This window comes from Phyllostomus discolor, chromosome 1 (genome assembly GCF_004126475.2).
Source record: "Phyllostomus discolor isolate MPI-MPIP mPhyDis1 chromosome 1, mPhyDis1.pri.v3, whole genome shotgun sequence".
NCBI lineage: Eukaryota > Metazoa > Chordata > Mammalia > Chiroptera > Phyllostomidae > Phyllostomus > Phyllostomus discolor.
The window spans coordinates 157,019,211-157,038,890 of record NC_040903.2 but is presented as its reverse complement, the minus strand read 5'-3'; the positions used below and the strand labels follow the sequence as shown (position 1 = coordinate 157,038,890).

General features: G+C 37.8%; 1 protein-coding gene across 1 annotated transcript in view; it reads right to left on the bottom strand.

Annotated features, from left to right (window-relative positions):
* Positions 1-19,680, bottom strand: part of WDR76 (WD repeat domain 76) — a 54,837-nt gene that overhangs the window by 34,359 nt on the left and 798 nt on the right. Inside the window, exons 2-6 of the mRNA XM_028506157.2 lie at positions 19,272-19,328; positions 18,030-18,686; positions 16,982-17,395; positions 5,485-5,577; positions 4,004-4,059 (exon numbers count right to left, since the gene is read on the bottom strand). Of these exons, the coding sequence (XP_028361958.1) occupies positions 4,004-4,059; positions 5,485-5,577; positions 16,982-17,395; positions 18,030-18,308 (842 nt within the window). The 5' untranslated portion in view covers positions 18,309-18,686; positions 19,272-19,328. The remainder of the gene's footprint in view (positions 1-4,003; positions 4,060-5,484; positions 5,578-16,981; positions 17,396-18,029; positions 18,687-19,271; positions 19,329-19,680) is intronic.

The window sequence follows — 19,680 nt, the reverse complement described above, 5'->3', positions numbered from 1 at the left end:
CTGGCTGGGGTGCTCAGTGGATTGAGTACTGGCCTGCAAACCAAAGAGTCGCTGGTTCACTTCCCAGTCGGGGTACATGTCTGGGGTATGAGACAGGTCCCCAGTAGGTGGCACTCACAAGGAAACCACACATTGATGTTTCTCTCCCTCTCTTTCTCCCTTCCTTCCCTCTCTCTAAAAATAAATAAAATTGTTTTAAAAAATAAATAAAATAAGAACTGTGGTTAATATATGATATTCTTCCAAGAAAATTCCATTTCTAGAGAAACTCTCATACATAAGCATGCCCAAGTACTAAAGAATGTTCAGAGCAGCATTCTTCATAATAATGAAAATCTGGAAACAACTCAACTGTCCATCAACAGTGGAATAAACCATAGTACACTCATACAGTAGCAGAAATTAATGAAATAAAGCTGTACACATCAACATGAGTGAATTTTTTTTATCCTCACCCAAGGCCATATTCATTGATTTTAGGCAGGGGACAAGGGAGGGAAAGAGGGAGAGAAACATTGATGTGAGAGAGAAACATTGATCAGTAAATAATTGGGCACCAACCTGGCAACCTAGGCTCTTGAGAATCAAACCTGCAAACTTTCAGTTTACAGGACAATGTTCCAACCAACTAAGCCACACTGGCCAGCACTACATAAGTGAATTTTAAAACAAAGATATAAATATGTGTATCACAGCTATAAGCTGATAAATCAAAACTTAAAATTATCTCTGATAAACCAAGGTTTCAGATTCTATGACCTATAAGGCACACACAAAATCAACCAAAGAATACATTAAAGGGTGGAACAACAAATGGATATTTCTCTCTTTCTCTCACTCTCTCTTCCTCTCTCTCTAAAATCAACAAATAAAAGAATTTTTTTAATTAAAAAAAAACCTTGAAATCAAGTTTGCCAAATTTCAAAAGTGATGCTCTTTCCTTTACGTTATACAACTTCCATTCTGCCAACCTGATACTAATACTTACCTGGTGGTCCCATAAGATTTTCATGGAGCTGAAAAACTCCTATCACCTAGCGTAGTGACATCATTTCATAGCAGTCATAAAATTAAAGCACAAGGCATTACTGCTTTGTGCCTGTCCCAGTCCATTGATTGCTATCAACTAGAAATGCCTGGGGCACTCACATGGACCCCAGTGAGCTTGCCAGACATCTCCCGTTTCTAAACCAACTTATAACTGGACCTACTCATGCTATTGAAGCAGAAGACAGCATAGGAAAAACTCTGAGATTGCAATACTGTCACTGGCCAGCATTTAGCACCCTGGTTGCCAGGAAACACCTTTTACCAATTAAGTAGAATAAATAGTAAACAGAGGCAGAAAGAAGGAAGGAGACAAGTCTCATATGTTAACTCAGCAGTCCTAAGCCTGATCTGATAATATTGACAAGTGTTCCAACATCACAAGAAACACTACGTTAGCAAGAAAGAAGAAAAGTGCCCCAATTGTAGTTAACTTCCTCCTGTCCCATATTTGTTTTACAACAGGATGACTAAGGGGAGTCTGGAGCAAGATAAGAATTTGGGGCTGACAGACCCCCCATTCATCCCTAAATTTGGGTAATCACATTTCCCCAGGAAAGCTGGCGCCACATTTACCCGTTAATCAATATATGACTTTTTTCCTACCTATTCTACCAACTATATAAGCCGTGAGAACAAAGGAGTCGCGCTCTCTCTCTCTCTCTCAGGGGCTCAGGGTGCTCTTGGCTCTCGGGCCACAGGGGCCTCTGGCCACCCGGCCTCAGGCTGCCCAGGGGCTTGCCACCCCGGTCTTCAGCCTCTCTCACTTTCCTCACCCTGCTTTGCCCTGAAACTCTGCCCTTCACCCCCTACTCTACCCAGTCCTGTTCTCTTTCATGGGAATGGACCACTAATAAACTGATCACATACTACTAGATTTGCTGACATGTAATTCTTTACATGTGTCAGCAAGAAGAACCAGATCTCTCCCGTCAACACTATGATTGCAAAATGCTCTTCAGCAATAACCATTAGGAAACCCTGGAGAAAAAAAGAGTTTATTACTTATAGGCCCTGGAGCCTTCAAGGCCTGCCCAGGGCACATAGCCAGGTCAAGGGTAGAGAGAACAAAAGCCTAGGGCTCTGCTGTTTCAGCTAAGGGTTTTATGAGCTTACTCTTTATTGGTGAATTTAAAACAGAATGGGAATTTAAAGCACCAGAAGAGGGGAAAAAGAAAAAAAAACAAGTATCCCAAATGGTTAGTTATCTCAGTCAACCAAGATCTCTGAATCCACTTCAGTGTGGAGAGGTGGCCTGGCTCTTTATCCAATGGACAATGATATATCTATTCCAGATAGCCTTCCTTGAAGCCAGAAGCCTCTTTGAAATGAATGCCTATTTGGAGTGGATGCCAAGGCAATCAAAGTGTAGGGCAGGCATTTGCATTAAAAAAGAAAAGCCTAGAGTCAGGGCTTGCGCTACAAATTACAGGTTTGTGATGGAGCTTGTAAACAAACAAACCTGCTATGCTGCCAGAGGTATAAAAGTGTAGCACATACAATTCTAATAGTAGGCTATAACACCTAGGTTTGTGAAAATGTACTCAATGATGTTCAAACAACAATGACAAAATTGCCTAAAGATAAATCTGGGAACATATCACCAATCTTTACTAATAAAAAATATGCAAATGTAAAATTATGAATCAGCTGGCAACATAACCAGTACTATTGCTTTGCAGGGTTAATGATGTTCCTCTTACAACATTTCACACTCACAAATATATGGCCATGATTAAGTTTAGCTTTTCTGAAGCTAAATGACCTGTATTAAAAATCAAACCAATTAAAGTGATGCTATATTTCATTAGCATTAGCACTAAACAAACGATCTAATGATGCCAAGATTTTTAGTTTCTTTATTTATACATAAGCATTGCTAAAATGCAGTAATAGAACTTAAGCTAACAAATCCTGAAGTTCAAATCCTGAAGCTTCCACTTTTGAGCTTTTTTGACCTTTAGCAAACTACTTTTTTTTTTTTTTAGATTTTATTTATTTATTTTGTTTAGACAGGGAAGGGAGGGGGAGAGAAAGAGAGAGAGAGAGAGAGACATCAATGTGCGGTTGCTGGGGGTTATGGCCTGCAACCCAGGAATGTACCCTGGCTGGGAATCGAACCTGGGACACTTTGGTTCCCAGCCCGTGCTCAATCCACTGAGCTACGCCAGCCAGGGAGCAAATTACTTCTTTGAGCCTACAAAACGGATATATTACCTCCCACATTTGGTCATTATCAGAATTAAATAAGATTAGACAGGACAAAAATTTTAGGTCATTGTATTGTATTTTATAGGTGTTCAATAAATATAAGTTTCCTTCCTTTATTCTAGGAATGGAAAAGAAAAATATGGAAAAGCAAAAAGATAACCAGAAATATTAAAAGTAGTAGAATCTTTAAGAATAATAGTTTTCTAGGCAAAAATAAGTGTAATTTAGAGAAAATAAAGATTCCATTAGCAGCAATAGTATTAAATAAAGATTCCATTAGCAGCAATAGTATTAAATAAAAATAAAATTCAGCTCATAAGATTCTATTTCCTCTATATTTTTTTTACGGTTTTATTTATGTATTATTAGGGAGAGGAAGGAAAGGGAAGGAGAGGGAGAGAAACATCAGTGTGTGAGAGAAACATTGATCACATTGCCCCAGGTGGGGACTGGCCTGCAACCCAGGCATGTGCCCTGACCAGGAATTGAACCAGCGACCTCCTGTTTCGCAGGCCGGCATTCAATCACTCAGCTATACCAGCTAGGGCTATTTCCTCTATATTTCTTTGATGAAGATGAGAACTTTATTAAAAAGTAGCATTTCCACAGAAATACTATATGTATTAAAATTAAATTACAGAGCTTCTGATCTGTTACTTATTGTACTATGCTGAACCATTTTTTCAAATTATAAAACAACTCAGCAATATATCATAGAGCTGACAATATAAATTATATCTTTTACCTTTTGGATTCAGGAGGCTGTCTCTTCGTTATCATTTCACGGAGTCTTGCAGCTGACTGCAAAATACAAAACATATACACATAAAAATACTATCTTACAACTACATAGCTTACCTTTTAAATATTAAGTATCTGCTACTATATCCACATAAACTAAGATCTATATAGGAAATGAAGATCCTTAAAATATGATACCCGTTCTTGGCAATAGACAGGAGACAAATATACTCTCAGTAATAAAAGCAAGTATATAGCCCTGGCTGGTATGGCTCAGTGGATTGAGTGTCTGGCCTATGAACCAAAGGATTGCTGGTTCAATTCCTAGTCAGGGCATAAGCCTGGGTTGCAGCTGGGCCCCCAGCAGGGGGCATGCAAGAGGCAACCACACAGTGATGTTTCTCTCCTCTTTCTCTCTCCCTCCCCTCTGTCTAAAAATAAATAAATAAAATCTTAAAAAGAATAAAATAAAATCAAAATAAATAAAAGCAAGTATATAGTACTATCTAAAGCCCTGATAGTCTGATGCCTTAAACCAGGTTGCTAGTGAGTTTACATGATTAAACATTAAACATTTAATCAAATATACTGTTACAAATTAAAAGATTTAACTTCTACTAAGGCAATAAAGTTTGATATTTTCTAGAAAAGTTTAGGTTATACTTGTATAATAAATCAAATCATAATTTCTGTTAATTAAAATCAAAATTAGAGATAGTTTATCTAAATTTCTGATGAATTTTTATTAATGACATGTATATAATTTAGTTATATAAAGTTATATTAACTCACCCTCCCTCCCCTCAAGATGCAAACACACATTGAATATTTGGAAATCTGGTATTTGGAGAATTCAATTAATTATTTAACAAAGCCAAGGGTTTGATGTCTTTTGGGGGGAAATATGATACACCTCCTAAATAGCCATTCTCTCACATACAGAAGTTTTTCCCCAGTGTACACACACCTATGTAAAGTACACATTTAATACAATAATCATAAAACATTAGCTTACAACTGGCCATTTATCCTTAACATTCCCTATACAAGATATATTCCCACTATTCTTAGAGTTTAAGATTTAATAAAAAACATTTTTTAAAGCTTGTCTTCTGCTTCATCTACCACGCATCCTTCAACCCATCCCTCCTACTTCTTTATCCTTTAGTTAAAGAAACCACTTAGTCTATACCCTGTTTCTTTGAATCTGAGACAACCTTTCTAAAGACATCATTATTTTATGTACCACAAAGGGTGGGGGGTGGGGTAGTTGCCAGCTATAGTTTTAAGATGCTGATTTCAAAAATATTAAAATGAAAAAAGGCTTGGAATCAATAAAATATAGTAATCTCTATTAACTGTAAAACTTGCTCCTAATTTCACCCTCCCTCATCTGACACTATGAAACCTGATACTATGAGTATTTTACTGACCTACTGGCAAGAGGAATGGCATCTTTGTTTTAATTAGAAACTCCACACAAACCTCAGACAACTGAAGCGAAGCAAAAAAGTTCGCATTTTCTGATATGTTCTTCAGTCTCTTCCTCTCATATGGTGACAATCCTGAAAAATCATCCTATGAAATTACAACAAAAACATTCCATTACTTTAAACAATCCATAGCAAAAGCACCTCACAAAACTAGGTGTTGAATTCTCTGCATATATAATTTCCTTCAAATTGCACCTACTCTATTCATTTCATGATATCTTACCAAAGAGCGCATAATCTTTGCTTTATTAGATATTGAGAGAAAGAGTTTGAATGTGGGATCATCACAAGATATCTATATGGCTTCCCAATTAAATAACAAGCAGTCTGACATCAAAAGTCAAGTAGTGCAACCTAACAGCAAATTATTTCCTACTGGCCATTAATTACACTATGACTCAAAGTTATCCCTTTATTAAACAAGAAAGAACTCAGTGAGAAAACTTTCAGTTCATTGAAAGCGTTAAGGAAATTTAGAAAGAACCAAAAAAAAAAAAAAAAAAGAATAAATACATGAGCAGAAAAGACAATATGACTACAGAGGCTACCTTAAAGGTCCAATATCCAGTAGTTGGAGGGAGGATGGTGGCAGATAAAGTGGAAATAATTAGAGAAACAATACAAGAAAGTTTCTCAAAACTGAAGATAGGAGTTTCCAGATTAAAAGAGTCCAATGACTTTGCAGCACAAAGAATAAAAAAAAGGGACCACAGCTAGGTGTATCATCACAAAATTTCTTAACACCTAAGATTAGTGAAATAAGATCCTAAAAGCTTGCAGAGTGAAACAAATCACAAAGAACCATGAATCAGAGCGGCTCTAACTTCTCAATATTGAAGGAAGCTAGAAGACAGTGGGGCAATATGTTAAAAGTTCTAAGGAAAATTAAATTACTTTCAAGTAACAATTCTAAATCCAATTAAGCCATCAATCAAATATAAAAAATCAACTTTTCAGACTCAAAAACTACCTCTAATATACCTTTTCTCGGGAAGTTATTATTGGGTTGGCCAAAAAGTTTGTTTGTTTCTTTCTGTAAGATGGCTCTAGTACCACTTTGTTTTTTTGTTTGTTTGTTTTTTTATTATATTTTAATCATTGTTCAAATACAGTTTTCTCCTTTTTACTCCCAATAGCACTTTGTTGTCTTTAATTTCATTCAAAACAATTTTGTTAGATCGTATTATGTGACAGCTGTCATATCAGCATCCATTGGAAAAAAAATTGGTGAATTTTTGTGTAGCCATTTTAATATTGACAATGGAAGAAAATACAAAGCATTTTCAGCATCGTATGCTTCATTATTTCAAGAAAGGTAAAAATGTAACTGAAACACACACACACAAAAAGATTTGTGCACTGTATGGAGGAGGTGCTGTGACTGATCGAATGTGTCAAAGTGGTTTGTGAAGTTTGGTGCTGAAAATTTCTTGTTGGATGATGCTCCACAGTTATGTAGAAAAGTTGGCAGCAATCAAATCGAGACGTTAACTGAGAACAATCAACATTATACCACACAGGAGATAGCCGACATACTCAAAATATCCAAATCGATGAAGTTATTGATAAAAATGAAAAAATGTGCTTTTTGTTTTATGGAAAAAACCATGCAGAGTTTTTGGCCAACCCAATATAAGCTGCACTTCACCCAAATGAAAGGATAAACAGAGAAAGAGAAAGATAGGATGCAGCACAGTAGGGACAAAAGACAAAAGAAATTCAAAGGAAAATGGCAAAAGGCAGGCTAAGAAAGAATAAAACGGTCCACAAAGAAGTAAGAAGATGAAGGGCCCCAGGAAATATTTCATGAAGAAAAAACATATATGTGAAGCCACTAGAAATCTTTATATTGCAAGAAATTTTACAATTCTGGTAAAGCTTGGGCTGTACCTCATTAAGAATGTGGGAAGGGAAAGTGTGGGATGTGGGACACGTGTGTAAAAATTGTGGTGTAAGTGAAACAAATCTTCATTTTTCACAGTAAGTCAAGAGACAATGTGAGGGGAAAAATTAAAAAGTCTGAAAGTGCAACAGGTCTATTGCGAAACAACAAATAGCAATGTGGCAGAAAACACTGGCTGTTTTGATTTGTTTCTGTGTGTGTGTGTGTACATATGAAATCATCGCTATGTGTATCTATACATACACATGTGGAATTATATTACTTAAACACATATATGCATGTTACTTTGACTGAAATAGGAATTTTTCTCACATATACAAAATAATAGTGGCAGCAAAGGTAAAAGATTTTTGTCATTGCCTTTAAAACTGTTTCTCAGAGAAAAACATCACCACTTATGATCAAGGTCTTCCTAAGAATGTATTTCAAAATGCTAAATACTAAGATCAAAAAACAAATGTAAATGATTCTACTTAACACAGAAAAAAAATTAAGAAAATTTATTAGAAAAATCAGGTTTTTGCCCTGACTGGTGAGGCTCAGTGGGTTGTGTATCATACCACAAACTGAAAGGTTGCCAGTTAGATTCCTGATCAGGGCACAAGCCTGGGTTGTGGACCAGGTCCCCAGTGGGGGGGGTGTGCAAGAGACAACCAATGGATGTTTCTCTCCCTCTCTTTCTCCCTCCCCATCTGTCTGAAAATAAATAAAATTTTAAAAAAGAAAAATAAAAAAGAAATATCAGTTTTTTAAGAGTATGTGTAATTCAAACTATTCTCACTCATTACCCACCCAAAAACTTGCAACACGAAAAAGACCAAGCAAACAACATCAGAAAAAATGGGCTCTCAAAAAAACACACTATAGGAAACAGAAATTTAACATAAAAACTCCACTATCTTCAGAGACACATGAAAGGTTACTACATCCATAAAACAAGAAAGAGATGCTATGTTTAAAAAAAAGAAAAGAGGACTTCTAGCCACGATGGAGGCGTAGGTTGATACGCTTTGCTTCCTTGCACAACCAAAAGAAGGATAACAAATTTAAAAACAAAAAATAACCAGAACTGCATGGAAGTTTGACAACCAAGGAGTTAAAGAAGAAACATTCATCTGGTAGGAGGGGTGGAGAGGAATCTCAGCAAGGCAGAAGTTGGCAGACAGGGCAAGTGAGGCAGAGTGAGGCAGCTGGCCGTCAGAGCAGATGGTCCCACATTTGCATGCAAATAAACCAGGAGAAACAACTGGGGAATCAGACAGACCATGCAACCCAGAGTTCTAGCACTGGGAAATAAAGCCTCAAAATCTCAGACTCAAAAAATTTGTGGGGGTTGAGGCAGGAGGAGAAACTCCCAACCTCACTGGCGAGTTCATTGGAGAGACCCACAAGGTCCTATGAAGTACACAAACCCACCCACCTGGGAATCAGCACCAGACGGGCCCAATTTGCTTGTGGGTAGCGGGGGAAGTGACTGAAAGTAGGCTGAAAACAGAACAGGTGCTATTGTTCTGCCTTGGACCACTCCCCCACAAACAGCAACACATGGAGCCATGTGGGTTGCCCTGCCCTGGTGAATACCTAAGGTCCCGCCCCTTACTACCCTAGCAGGTGCACCTAAGACAAAGAAATATAACATAAATGAAAGAACAGATCAAAACTCCAGAAAAAAATACAACTAAGTGATGAAGACATAGCCAACCTATCAGATGCACAGTTAAAACCCCGGTAATCAGGATGCTCACAGAAATGGTTGAGTATGTTCTCAAAATAGAGGAAAAAGTGAAGACTATGAAAAGTGAAATAAAGAAAAACGTACAGGAAACCAACAGTGACAGGAAGGAAACCGGGACTCAAATCAATGGTTTGCAGAAGAAGGAAGAAAGAAACATTCAACCAGAACAGGATGAAGAAACAAGAATTCAAAAAATGAAGAGAAGCTTAGGAACCTCTGGGACAACTTTAAATGTTCCAACATCTGATTCATAGGGGTACCAGAAGGACAAGAACAAGAGCAAAAAATTGAAAGCTTATTGGAAAACATAATGAAGGAAAACTTCCTTAATCTGGCAAAGGAAATAGACTTCCAGGAAGTCCAGGAAGCTCAGAGAGTCCCAAAGAAGTTGGACTCAAGGAAGCATACACCAAGGCACATCATAACTACATTACTCAAGATTAAAGATAAGGAGGGAATCTGAAAGCAGCAAGAGAAAAGGAGACAGTTAACTACAAAGGAGCTCCCATCAGACTGTCAGCTGATTTCTCAAAAGCAACCTTACAGGCAAGGAGGGGCTGGAAAGAAGTATTCCAAGTCATGAAAGGCAAGGACTTACATCCAAGATTGCTCTATCCAGCAAAACTATCATTTAGAATGGAAGGGCAGATGAAGTGCTTCCCAGATAGGGTCAAGTTAAAGGAATTCATTTTCACCAAGCCCCTCTTATTTGAAGTGTTAAAGGACCTTATCTAAGAAAAAGAAGATCAAAACCATGAATATTAAAATGACAACAAACTCACAACTATCAACAACTGAACCTAAGGAAAACAAAAATAAAAACAAACTGAGCAAACAACTAGAACAAGAACAGAATCACAGAAATGAAGATCACATGGGGTTTATCAGCAGGGAGGAGGAAGAGAGAGAATGGGGGAAAACGTACAGGGAATAAGAAACATAAATAGTAGGTATAAAATAGACGGGGAGTTTAAGAATAGTATAGGAAATGGAGAAGCCAAAGAACTAATATGTATGACCCTTGGACATGAACTAAGGGGTGGGGGGAATGCTGGTGGGGACAGGCAGCAGGGCAAAGGAGAATAAAGGGGAGAAAAAAAATTGGACAACTGTAATAGCATAATCAATAAAATATGTTTTAAAAAATAAAATAAAATACACATTTCACAATAGCTAACATCATACTTAATGGTGAAAGACTGAAAGCTTTTTCCATCAGCTCTGGAACAAAACAAATTTATGTCTGCTCATGCCACTTGCATTCAACACTGTACTAGATTTTCTAGTCAGGACAATTAGGCAAAATGAATGAATGAATAAATAACAACCAGACTGGAAAGGAAGAAATTAAATTATCTTTACAGCAGATAGCATGATCTTATATACTAAGCATGATCTTATATATTAAAAATCCTAAAGAATCCACACCAAAAAATATTAGAATAAACAACCTCAGCAAAGTTGCAAGGTACAAGCTCAACAAAAAATCAGTTGTACTTCTACACACTAGAAATGAACCATCAGAAAATAAAACTAAGAGAACAATACCACTGGGAATAGCACCAAAAAGAATAATATAATTTGGAAAAAACTTAACCAAAGAAATGCAAGGCTCATACACTAAAAACTACAAAATACTGAAAAATTAAAGACAATGTAAGTAAATGGAAAAACATCCATGCTCACAGATTGGAAGTCTTAATATTGTTAATATGACAATACTCACCAAATTAATGTACAAATTCAATGCAATCTCTAACACAATTCTAAATGTCATTTTTGCAGAAATGAACAAGCTGACCCTAAAATTCACATGGAAATAAAAGGCTCCAAAATAGCCAAAACAATACTGAAAAAGAAAACTGTTGAGTTGTAGGACTCAACAATTCCTGAAACTTACTACAATTTACTTACTTACAATTTCAAAACTTACTACAAAGCCACAGTAATTATGCCACGGTAATGGCATAAAGATAGGCATATATTTGGTTGGCCCAAAAATACGTATGGATTTTTCCATAAAACAAAAGGCACATTTTTTTCATTTTCACCAATAACTTCATCGATTTGGATATTTTGAGTATGTAGGCTATCTCCTGTGTAGTATAATGTTGATTGTTCTCAATTAATGTCTTGATTTGATCGCTACCAACTTTTCTACCTAACTGGAGAATCAACCAGCAGGAAATCTCCAGCACCAAACTTCACAAATCACTTTGACACATTTGATCAGTCACAGCACCTCCTCCATACAGTGCACAAGTCTTTTTTTTTTTTTGCGTTTCAGTTGCGTTTTTACCTTTCTTGAAATAATGAAGCATACTATGCTGAAAATGCTGTGTATTTTCTTCCATTGTCAATATTAAAATGGCTACACAAAAATTCACCAATTTTTTTTCCAATGGATGCTGATATGACAGCTGTCACATAATACAATCTAACAAAATTGTTTTGAATGAAATTAAAGACAACAAAGTGCTACTAATGCCATCTTATGGAAAGAAACAAACTTTTTGGTCAACCCAAAAGATCAATGGAATAAAACTGAGAATCTGGAAATAAACCTATAGACTGGTGTGGCTCAATTGCTTTGGCATCCTTCTGCAAAGCAAAAGGTTGCAGGTTGGATTCCTGTGGGGCGTGTGCAAAAGGCAATGGATCAGTGCCTCTCTCACACCGATATTTCTCTCCCTCTTTCCTCCTCCCTCCCACCTCTCTGACAGTCTTACCAACAAATGGTTTTGGAACAAACACCACATGTAAAAGTATGAATTTGGAGCCCTATTTCATATCATATATAAAAATCAACTCAAGTCCTGGCTGGAATGGCTGAGTTGGCTGGAGCGTTGTTCACATACACCAAAAGCCTGGGAGTTCAACTCCCTGCCAGAGCATGGACCTAGGTTGCAGGTTAGATCCCCAGTAGGGGCACATATGGGAGGTTACCAGTTGATGTTTCTCACTCACATCAATATTTCTTTCTCTTTCTCTGCCCGCCCCCTAAAAATCAGTAAACATATTTCAAAAATTAACTCAAAATATATCAAAGACCTAAATATAATAGCTAAAACTATTAAATTTTTAGAAGGAAATATAGCTGTGAATCTTCATAACCCTGGATTAAGCAATGGTATTTATTTATGTATTTTAATCCTTACCCAAGCATATGTTTATTAATTTTGGAGGGGTGTGGAAAGAGAGAGAAACATCGATGTGAAAGAGGAACATTGATCGGTTCCCTCCCGTATGCTCCTAGACCAGGGGATCAAACCCGCAACCTAGGTATGTGCCCTGACCAGAGACGGAACCCACAACCTTTTAGTGTATGGATAATGCTTCAACCAACTGACCAGACCAGGGTTAGGCAAAGGTTTTTCAAATATGACACAAAAGCATAGAAACAAAAGATAAAATTGATAAGCTGTACTTAAATTATTATTTTTTTAATTTTAATTAAAAATTAAATTAAAAATTTTGCATGTCAAAGGACATTGTCAAAAAAGTGAAAAGATAATCCACATAATGAGACAAAAATATTTGCAAATGAGGTATCTAATAAGGGTCAAGTATCTAGAATATATAAAGAACTCTTACAATTCAACAATTTTAAAAAACTGAATTGACTGAATTTTGTAAATGGACAAAGAACTCGTATAGATATTTCTCCAAAGTACAAATGGCCAATAAGCACATGTAAAGATGTTCAACATCATTAGTCATTAGGAAAATACAAATCAAACTCACAATGATATACTTCACATTCACTATGATAACTATAATCAAAAAGATGAACAATTGACATTATCTTAGATGAAATCAGCCAGTCACAAATATCATATGATTCCACTGAGTGAGGTAGCTAGAATAATCAAATTCAGAGACAGAAAGTAGAATGGCATTTGCCAGGGGCTGGCAGAGGCAGAGAATGAAGAATTGTTTAATGGGTATAGAGTTTCAGTTTTGCAAGATGAAAAGAGTCCTGGAGATTGGTCTCACAACAATGTAAATGTACTTACCACTACTGAACTGCACACTTAAAAATGATTGCCCCAGCCAGGTAACTCTGTAGACTGGGGCGTTCTCCCAAACACCAAAATGTTGCAGGTTCAATTCCCAATCAGAGTACATACCTAGGTTGCATACCTAAGTTGTGGGTTCTATCCCCAGTCGGGGCATGTACAAGAGCCTTCCAATCAATGCTTCTATCTCACATCTATGTTTCTCTCTCTCTCTCCTTTCCCCTCTCTTTAAAGATCACTGAAAATATCCTTGGGTGAGGATTTTTTTTTTAATGGTTAAGATAAGGGCCCTGGCCCAGTAGGTCAGTTGGTTAGAGCATCATCCATGTACATCAAGGTTATGGTTACACCCCTAGCCAGGTCATAATAAAGAAGAAAAAAAAAAGAATCAACCAATTAATGCATAAATAAGCAGAACAAATTGGTGTTTTTCTCTCTCTTCCTTCCCCTCTCTCTCTAAAAATCAAAAAGTAGCTCTGGCTGGTGTGGCTCAGTGGACTGAGTGCTGGCCTGCAAACCAAAGAGTTGCTGGTTCAATTTCCAATTCAGATACGTGCCTGGGTTGTGGGCCAGGTCCCTGGTTGGGGGTGCACAAGAGGCAACCTCACATTGCTGTCTCTCCCTCTCTTTCTTCCTCTAGAGAGAGGAAGGCAATCCTCTCTCTCTAGAAATAAATAAATAACCTTTTAAAAATTAAAAATAAAATAAAAATCAATAAATTAAAAATAGTGGTTAAGATGGTACATTTTACACTGTTTATTTGTGATGTAAATTATTTACAATGAAAGGTTTTTTAATTTTTAAAAAAGACCAACAATAACAAGTATGGGTAAGAGTGTGGACAAAGTAGACTCCTCATACATTACTAGTTGGTGTGTAAAAATGACACAGCTAGTTTGGAAAACAGTTTGACAGTTCCTCCAAAAGTTAAAGAGTTACCATATGATCCAAAAATAATCATTCCTAAGTATGTATACAAGAGAATGAAAAACACATGTTCACCCAAAATCTCATAAGCAAGTGCTCACAGAAGCATTGTTCATAATAATGTCAAAGTGGAAACAACCCAAAAGCCCATCAACTGATGAAATATGATATATCATACACTAGAATATTCAAATAAATACCAATACATGCTACCACATGAATGAACTGTGAAAAGATTATGCTAAATGAAAGAAGCCAGACACAAAAAGCTATATATTGTGCAATTCCATTTATATGACATGTCCAGAATAGGCAAATCTAGACACAGAAAGTAGATTAATGGTTTCTAGGGCTAGGGTAGGGAGGAGGTGGGGTAAGGACTAATAATGGGTGTGGGGTTTCTTTTTGGAGTGAAGACAATGTTCTGAAACTGGATAATGGCAAAGGTTACACAATCTTGCATGTACACTAAAAACCATTGAATTGACTACTTTTAAATAGTAAATTTTACTTATGTGAATTATATCTCAATTTAAAAACATATGCTTAATGACAGAAAACAGGTATCTGCATAGTCTCAAAGTATCTTCCTCAAAATATTTAGTAATTACAAAGAAAAAAATAGTAAGTTTACATAGGAGAATCCTGGCAGACTCTACCTTAGCCAAGTGATCAAGGTCAACATCGCCAGTAAAATATATCAACATCATGTACACCTGATAGATGCTCCAAGAACGACACATTAATTTCCCAATTACCCTTCCCAAAACTGCAAAGCCTTAATCAAATCATGAGAAAATAGAAAACAAACCCAAATTGAGGGACATTATATGAAATAACTGTCCAGTAATCCTCAAAAGTGTCAAAGTCATGAGACTAAAGAACTGTCGTAGATTTGAAGAGACTACAGGGACATGACAACTAAATGCACTGTGTGATCCTGGATTGGATACTGGAACAGAAAAAGAACTTTAGTGGAAAAATAGGTGATATCATTATAAATTCTGTATTTAATAGTATTATAACAAGGTTACTTTCTTAGTTTGATTAATATTCTATGATTATGTACAATATTAACATAAGAGGAAGTTGGGTGAGAGATTTCTGGAAATTCTCTGTATTTCTGCAAGTCTTCTGTAAGTGTAAAATTTGCTCAAAAATTAAAAAAAAATAACTATTAAGTTAAAATATTTAATAGAAGAGCTGAGAGAAAATTTAGCAAATTTCCCATAAAAAAGAATAAGATTCTAGATTTTAAGGCCAACACTTGTCTGTGATATGGCAAAAGCCTTACTTCATTCAGGAAGATTGATAAATTAATACACTAAACGCTGTTCCTAAAAATAAAATTAAAAATAAACACTGTTCCTATGCAGGGTACCACAAAGGCTTAGTTACCTCACTCCAAAAAGATAATTGATGAAAGCAAAGAGAACAAAAGAACGAAATGTTCTGTAAACGATGTTGGATCTTTCAGTTTGTCCTAAGAAATAGTATGCTGAGCACGTAGGACCCTTGCTTGATTCTAATACTACCTCATGTCCTAATTTCTGACCCTATTTCTTTACATCAAACTAAAATCTGCTTCATATGAGCCTTATATACCCAGAATCTTACAGTGTAAGAGGCCAAAGATATCATCTAAACCAGTGGTTCTCAAAGTGCAGTCCAGGACCAACAGTATCAGTGTCTCTAGGAAACTTTGTTAGGCATGCAAATTCTATTCCCACTCCCAAATTTCTGAATCAGAAACTGGGGGGTGGAGCCCTGCAAAGGAGCTTTAACAAGCCCTCCAGGTAATTCTAACACAGGCTAGAATTTGAGGACCTCAGGTTTTATACAGTCTCCTCAATGTAGAGGCGATTTGCTTAAAAGCACAAGGTTTCTTAGGCCATGCCTAAAACTTGGGCTTCCAACCCCCTCCCTCCCACTCCAATGTACTTAGGATTTATGCCACACTGTCCCACCATAGGTCCTAGTTCTTACCTTTGGGACAATAAAACATAAGTTGAATTCCTATTTCATAACAACACCTCAGTTATCCTATCTCCCTTTTTCTACCATCATTTTCTGTTCTGGTTCCATCAACTTTTTGTCAGTGGTGCAGTTTTATCTTGCATAAAATGTGTCACTTTAAATGATGTACAGCACTCTTGGTAGGCAACAGAAGCCAAAAGAATTAGATGCCTAATTTTTTTTTAAAGATTTTATTTATTTATTTTTAGAGAGGGAAGGGGGCGGGGGGAGACAGACAGACAGACAGACATCAATGTGCGGTTGCTGGGGGTTATGGCCTGCAACCCAGGAATGTACCCTGGCTGGGAATCGAACCTGGGACACTTTGGTTCCCAGTCCGCGCTCAATCCACTGAGCTAGGCCAGCCAGGGCTAGATGCCTAATTTTTTAAACCGATTTGAACTATTATTTTAAGTAGAGCTAATAGATTTTCTCAAGTACCTCATCATTTATCTCCTTTTGTGTTTAATAGAAATATTATTCAGTACACCAATACAACCAATTAATGGTGATTTTCATACTGTGACATCAAGGATCATTCAAATGCCCTATGTCCCACAGGTCAACTTCTTTTGGTATATTGTACATAAACATGTAAAGGTGAACAAGATGCCATAAAGTGTGAGTAAACTCTAAACTAAGTGCAATAAACTGAAAAGGGGAAGCAGAGTGAAGATTAAGTCAATCCTGTCCTTGACAAATCAAAACCAAGAGCAAAATTAACCCAGGAAACTTCTCTGTTAAACATTTAAAATAGAAAATTTCAACTAAACACAAATTAGGTAAAATAATTTGTTTGAGCTAGAGAAACCCTCGATAAACTTAGCTTATCAGAACTTCAATTTTTTAAAATAAGAACAATTTGAATAAGCAGTAATTAAACTCTTACCAGGCCTAATGTGGTGTCTTCATCACTGTCTCCGTCAGGACTACCTTCCATATCAACACCGAGGACCGCTGTATCCAAAGTGCTCAGGCGTTGTCGTTTGTTATTTGCCACAGGAACATCTAAGTGTGATTTTTGCAGAGTGGATTCTGCCTTAGAAGATGTGGTGCCTTTCGTCTTTGGAATTAAAACCGTTGTGAAAGTTTTCTGTATTTCAATCTTCTTGCATTTCTTACATGCCACTTCATCCTTAGAGTTCTTATTTAATAGAGATTTGGGGAGCTTAAATTCGCCTGGCTTGTAATCACTGAGTGAAAAGGGGACAAGACACACCTTAGGTATTTTTTCTAAAACTGTAGCCTGTAACGGTCTCAGAGATACATGAGAGATCTTCTGGTTTTCTTTATATTCATTCGCCTATTCAGACCAAAAAAAAAAAAAAAAGAAATAAAGAAAAGAAAAGAAATATTAGAATCCCAGGTCCCATACCTTTTCTTACAGAGCTAATAAATCTAATTCCTACAGCATAATGACAACATAAATCCAAACTGACATTCTATAAGGAAACTTTTTCCACCCAAAATCTAGATACCCAATTCATTAACCCAAATACTGTTATTTATTATACGGGACACATTTCTTGCCCATATGAGTCTACCAAACCAATAATAATAATGACTATAATGTGTTACTGAGGAGTCTACCATGTCAGCTTCCGCGTAACTGTAATTGTTCCCAGAGTGGAAAGCTGACAATAACTGCTGCAAAAGCAAGTGTAGAGTCCTGATCCCACCCTGCACTATATCGGGGGTTGAAAAGAACCTTTGTCCACGCTGTACGTCTAGATTCCACAGAGGACAACCAGAGCAGGGAGGCGACTTCTCTTTTGAAGCACGCCCGGAAAAGCCGGTTAAACGGCGAGATGCCCCAGGGGAGAAAAATACGGCAGTTTTGGAGTAGGGAAGTACGGGGCACCAGGTCCTGGTGCCGGGCAGACCCCCCACGAAGACTGCGGTGGGAGCACACGCGAAAACGAGGAGCCGTCTCTCACCTTCTCTTGGAGTGCCTGTCTGGAGCCAGCCGTCTCCTCAGCCGCTGCGTACAACCCGGACATCTTTCGGCCGCTTAGCAGCTGGGGCCTTCCCGCCAATATTGGGCAGAAGGCGGGGCCTCGGGAGGTGGAGGCGGGCGGCTCCAGAGCGCTCAGATCCCAGCTGACTGCCCGGAGGGGTGGGGAGGGGAGGGGAGGGGAGGGGCCGGGCGCAGGGCGAGCTACAGCGCTCACCGCAAACTCAAATTCCTTAAGTTTGTCATGGGACGGAATGGACATTTTTTTTTTTTTACCTTGGATCCTGATGGTTTGATGCTGCCGGTGCCAGGATCTCGCTTTGAAAAACACGGGCGCTTTTGCTGATGAAAAACTACCTTGCTTTGTAATGTGAGCCCAGAAAAGATTCAGACTCACTCAGATGCCCTAAGAGACGGTCCCCAAATTTTTTGGCTCCAGGGACCGATTTCGCGGAAGACAGGGCGACGGGGGAAGGAGCGGGGGGGGGGGGGGGGGGGGCGGGGGGGACGGGATATGGAGCTCAGGTGAGCTTCGCTCACTCACCCGCGGTGCACGGGGTGGGAGACAGGAGGCGCAGCTCCTGCGAGCTTTGCTTGCAGCCGGATTCCTAACAGGCTGTGGCTCGGAGGCTCGGGACCCCTGCAGCAAAGAATAGAAAGGAAAGGAAGTCAAAATCAACTTGGCAGAGTTTACCTCGGACTCCCTGGTTCCATATAACCCCACCACCAGAATATTATGCTCTATGGCTATCGTATTGTCTTCTAGAAAGAGAAGCATTTTGATGTTTTTTCAAAAGCTAATAACGTTTAGCTGGTTTAAATTTCGCCTGATCATCTGCCCCCCAGTTAACTAAGATACTAATGATGACCTTACAAAGCCCAAAGGCTGGGGAAAAATTGTGAATCAAATAACTTGTGTATCACAAAGTAACGTCAGGTTTTAGTGCACTGTATTTCTTACAGCCATATTATTTTTTTCTCCAGTTAGAAATAATCGGGCCTCGGAGAAATCTCATTTGGCTACAATACTGCCGCTGTGCAAAGCTAGATACAGCCATATTAAACTTTGTTTTTTTCTGTTCTCCGGGTTGCGTGAGCCAAAACAATTGCCTTCCCCCCCCCCCAAATAATTACTCCTCTACAATATAGTTTTGGAGCTGACAAATTCATAGTATAAAATTAAGGTCCTTTCTTTTTAGCCCAAACTGCTCCCTTGGTTATTTACTTGGGTCCTCCACTGTTAGTCACTGGACACTTGCCCAATTTTATTTCTCCTCCCAACCTAGGTCCCGTGAAAAAACACAGGTGAAATAATTTGAGAACTAATCCTATTAACACCTTGCAAGACCGTCGAGGACCTGGTACCTGCCAAATGAGTGGTACCTGTTACCACTCATTGACTCAAAAACCACTGGTAAAATCGAACTTTTCATAGTGTCTAATATATCATACCATACTATTTCTGGACTTCAAGACTTTTCTCATGCGTCCAGTCTCTCTCCACCACAGCAGTTATAAAATCCGTTCTATGGTGAAATGTGTTCTGACGTCCAATTAACCAATGTTTTCTACACAACCCAGCTAGTGAACTGCAATTGCTTCTGTTATGATTCTTTATGCCCTTTAAGACTTTT